This window comes from Cnephaeus nilssonii (genome assembly GCF_951640355.1).
Source record: "Cnephaeus nilssonii genome assembly, chromosome: 8".
Taxonomy (NCBI): Eukaryota; Metazoa; Chordata; class Mammalia; order Chiroptera; family Vespertilionidae; genus Cnephaeus; species Cnephaeus nilssonii.
The window spans coordinates 10,927,341-10,931,447 of record NC_137079.1 but is presented as its reverse complement, the minus strand read 5'-3'; the positions used below and the strand labels follow the sequence as shown (position 1 = coordinate 10,931,447).

The window sequence follows — 4,107 nt, the reverse complement described above, 5'->3', positions numbered from 1 at the left end:
TAATTACAAATGATATTTAACTTAAAAAAAGTTTTACTCATTCACTTATTGACAATCTATTGTAAGATTTTCATTCTTTAGGATTATCACATGTAGCACAAAGAATATTCCTAAAAGGAAAAAGTTAAACAGAAACAACAAACTTAAAAACCAAAGTTAGCCCAGCCGGTATGGCTTGTAGTTGAGCATCGACCCATGAATCAGGTCCTGGTTCGATTCCCAGTCAGAGCATATGCCTGGGTTTCAGGCTCAATCCCCAGTATGGGACATGCAGGACACAGCCTATCAATGTCTCTCTCTCTCATCATTGATGTTTCTATCCCTCTCTCATTCCTTCCTCTCTGAAATCAATAAAGATATATTAAAAAACACACCAAAGTTAATTTTGTTTTTATAGTATGTGAAAATAAGCCCCTTATTCAATGATCTAACTCATGACATTAAGTATTACTCTTTTGAAGTAAGTTTATTACTCACCCTGTTGGAAGCACATTCTGTACACAATGTTCTTAGAATGGCATCACAATTAATAGGAGCATCTTAGTAACATTTAAAAATATGCCTCATAAGGTCGCCACATCGATTCAAATATTCTTTCCTGAAAATAATCAATGAGGCACATTTGTCCCCAATCACTCTTTTGTCAAAATGCTTCCCCTGTTGAAAGATTTTTTCCCCATCTTCTTTTTATTGATCACTTTTTGCCTTGCATGACTTAAGATGTGAGACTTCAGGTTATTTGACTGGACAAAGCTCCTGTGGCAGCCCTCATAGGAGCACACGAAAGCCCGCTCCCCGGTGTGGATGCGCACATGGGTACGCAAGTTGAAGGCCAGGGAGAAGCGCTTCCCGCACCCGTTGAAAGTGCACTGGAAAGGCCTCTCTCCAGTGTGGACCATGAAATGCCTCTTCAGCTTGGAGCTCTCAGGAAACGCCTTCCCACATTCCGCACACACGTGGTTGCGGGGGCCGTGGACCAGCTGGAGATGCTTTCTCAGGGAGCTTCCCGTCTTCAGCTCTCTCGCGCACCCACTCTCAGGACAAACGAACTTTTCTGGAGCACCACGTTCTCCATTCTTGCTTGGCTTACTTCTAGCAAATTCTGCAGGCCGGGTGGGATCCAGCAGGCTGGTGTTGGGTGTTGCTCCGGGAGGAGGCTTCTGGCCTGGCCTGTGCTCAGAACGCTCAGCAAGCGATTTCTCCCCGCCGTTCTGTGGAGGAAGGTCTTGCTGTGCCCCCTTTTCCCTGTATTGCAAGGAACACCCCAAAAGAGCGTTGGCGCCATCAAAAAACTGCTGAGCAAACTCTTGCTCTGTTCCCCCTCTCAGGCAGTTGAAGGACTTGAGAAATAGGTCCTCTTCCAGCGTGGGTTCGGAAAACTCACCTCGTATGGTGCACTCGATGTAACAGTCAGAGAAGGGGTCCTCTTCCCCCACCTCATAGCTGATCTCGTAGCCCCCATCTTCCTCCCACAAGGCCCTCATCAGGAAGGGGGGCTCCTGCTGGGCCGGCTCAGGGGTGGCCGGCTCTGGCTTATTCCCACCGGGGGCCCTTCGGCCCAGGCCTTTCCGCCCCCGGGTCTTTGCCCTTGTGTTCAGTTGCTGCTCCATGTTGTCCTGTGGTTCCTCCTCGAAGATTTGCACCAGGATATATCAACCACTTCCAGGTAGCAGTGATCGCGGGAAGTCTTCAGCAGGTACCTGCTTTGAAATAGTAACCATGAGGTAAAACATTAGAACCATTGTCAGAAAATGACCTAAAAAATAGCCCAGAACTTCCTTTTCAATAGTGGAATGACTACATTTAACCCCGTCTTCCTTGACAAACTCCACAAGAGAGCAAGAGAATGAGCTCTGATGTAAGATAGGGGTCTTACCTGGATACCCCCACTTGATCACCTAACCTTTGTTTATTGGGCACTCACTATATGCCAGCCCAGGTCTAGGCTGCTCATGGGTGGAAACACATCAGTAAGTAACACATGAACATACTCATAGAGTATACCTTCTCATAAGCATACGGAATAAGTATGTATGACATCAGTTACAAGGTAAAGTGCTATAGGATAATGCAAGGGGCGGGTAGAAAGTAGGAGTTTGCAATTTTGAACAGGGTGTTCAGGGTAGCATCAGTTGAGTAAAAACTTAGAGGTAAGAGAGCAAGACATGCCTATTTTCTTATGTAATACTGTTATGAAATTCAAATTAAATAATGCATATAAAGTGTGTAGCACAGTTCATGGCACAGAGCAAATGCGGAATGCTTATGTGAGCCAGTGTTACTTGATCAGCTCTGTATTCATTCTTTAATTATAGGTGGAACCCTGGTTTGTGTCACGCACTATTCTAGACCAAGAGTGGCAAATTTCTTCTGTCAAGAGCCAGATTTAAGCTTCGTAGGCCCTATGATCTCTGTCGCAACTATTCAACTCTGCCATTGTAGTAGGAGCAGCCATAGATAATACACAAAGGATGAGCAGGACTGCATTCCATAGTTTTCTGTCACTTCCTGAAAAATGTAAAAGAGTTATGGAATGAATGTATTATATCCTTTCTAAGAGCCCTTTGCTTAATGTTACAATTGTGTGCCTTATAAAAGATCTCTTACTTTTATTGTCCTAACATCCTGCTGTAGGAACAAAAAATGAAATGCTTTTAAAAAGGGGGCATATATGAAAGTACTGGAGTAAAATGAACAGTTTGAGATGGTATTTTGATTCTTTTAATTTTTTAAAAAAATTTCAGTAATGGCTGACATACAATATTATATTAGTTTCAGGTGTAAAATGAAGTGATTAGGCCTTTGAATAACTTACAAAGTAGTCACCCCAACCACCTGTCTGACATTGAGGTGGTATTTTAAAATATAGCTATTTAAAATTATTTTCAAGCTGTTAATATATAATGTATCTTATATGTAATATTATACACATAATATGTAATGTTTACATACATATTTTACATATACATATAAAATGTATAAAGTTACAAGTGTTTTTATTTATTCTGTTATTTAGAAAAGTAAAATAAACCAGGGAGACTGTGTCCAGGAATATTTAGCAAAGGAAACCTTGTTCTTGTAGATAAAAATAATTTTGTATTAACAAATATAGCACCTTTGGAGTGAAATCACTGTTTACAGGTCTAAGTCTGAGTAGGACAGAGCACAAAATCCCCCTTCCCCAACTCATCTATCCTGTATAATAAAGAGGTAATATGCAAATTGACCCTCATGCCCTCAAGTCACAAAATGGCCACCCCCACGTCATCACAAGATGGCTGTCAAGGGAGGGCAGTTGGGGGTGACAGGTCAGCAGGGGAACAGTTAGGTGTCAATCATGCCAGCAGGGGAGCAGTGAGGGAGCTATTAGGCTGGCAGGCAGAGTGGTTAGATGCAATCAGGCAGCCAGGCAGGCGAGTGGTTAAGAGCCACCAGTCCTGGATTGTGAGAGGGATGTCTGACGGCTGGACATCTCCTGAGGGGTCCCAGATTGGAGAGGGTGCAGGCTGGGCTGAGGCCTCCCCAGTGCATGAATTTCATGCACCATACCTCTAGTTTAAAATAACTGTCATTTGATTTGATTTCAGTTTTGCTCTTCATATTATCTCTTGCCATCTCCAGCTGTATTTCATTTTCAGTAGTACTTCAATTAACTTTGCCTCCAATGAAGTGCCATCCTCTTTCCTCTCCATATAAATGCTACCCATCCTTACTCCCCCTTTCGTATCAGTACTCATACACATACACACTTATTTCCAGTCCATACTTCAGAACTCTGCTTAAACATCACTTCCTCAGGCAAGTTTCCCTTGGTTCTTAGGCTCAATTTGGTCCCAAGCTAAATGTTCTCCTAGATCTTACACAGATTAGAGTCCCAGGTACTGATTATTTAAGGTCTGTCTTACCTACCAGACTGTCAGAATATGAGAGCAAAGTCCTCTTCTGTTCTATTCACAGGTCCCAGCACTTAGTACAGTTGTCTAATGAAATTAATTTATAAATATGCATCAGTCATCATATTGGTGATATCTGATATAGCAATTCTAGAACATTAATTTATTAGAAAATTATTTGGGACTTTAGACACACAATGTAGAAGTTTCAAAA

At 42.2% G+C, this 4,107-nt stretch overlaps 1 protein-coding gene across 1 annotated transcript; it reads right to left on the bottom strand.

Annotated features, from left to right (window-relative positions):
* Positions 1 to 632: 632 nt before the first annotated feature.
* Positions 633 to 1,610, bottom strand: ZFP42 (ZFP42 zinc finger protein; the record flags this gene model as incomplete). Its single annotated transcript, XM_079779364.1, has 1 exon — positions 633 to 1,610. One exon carries the CDS (start codon positions 1,608 to 1,610, stop codon positions 633 to 635), a length of 978 nt encoding a protein of 325 aa, XP_079635490.1.
* Positions 1,611 to 4,107: the final 2,497 nt, after the last annotated feature.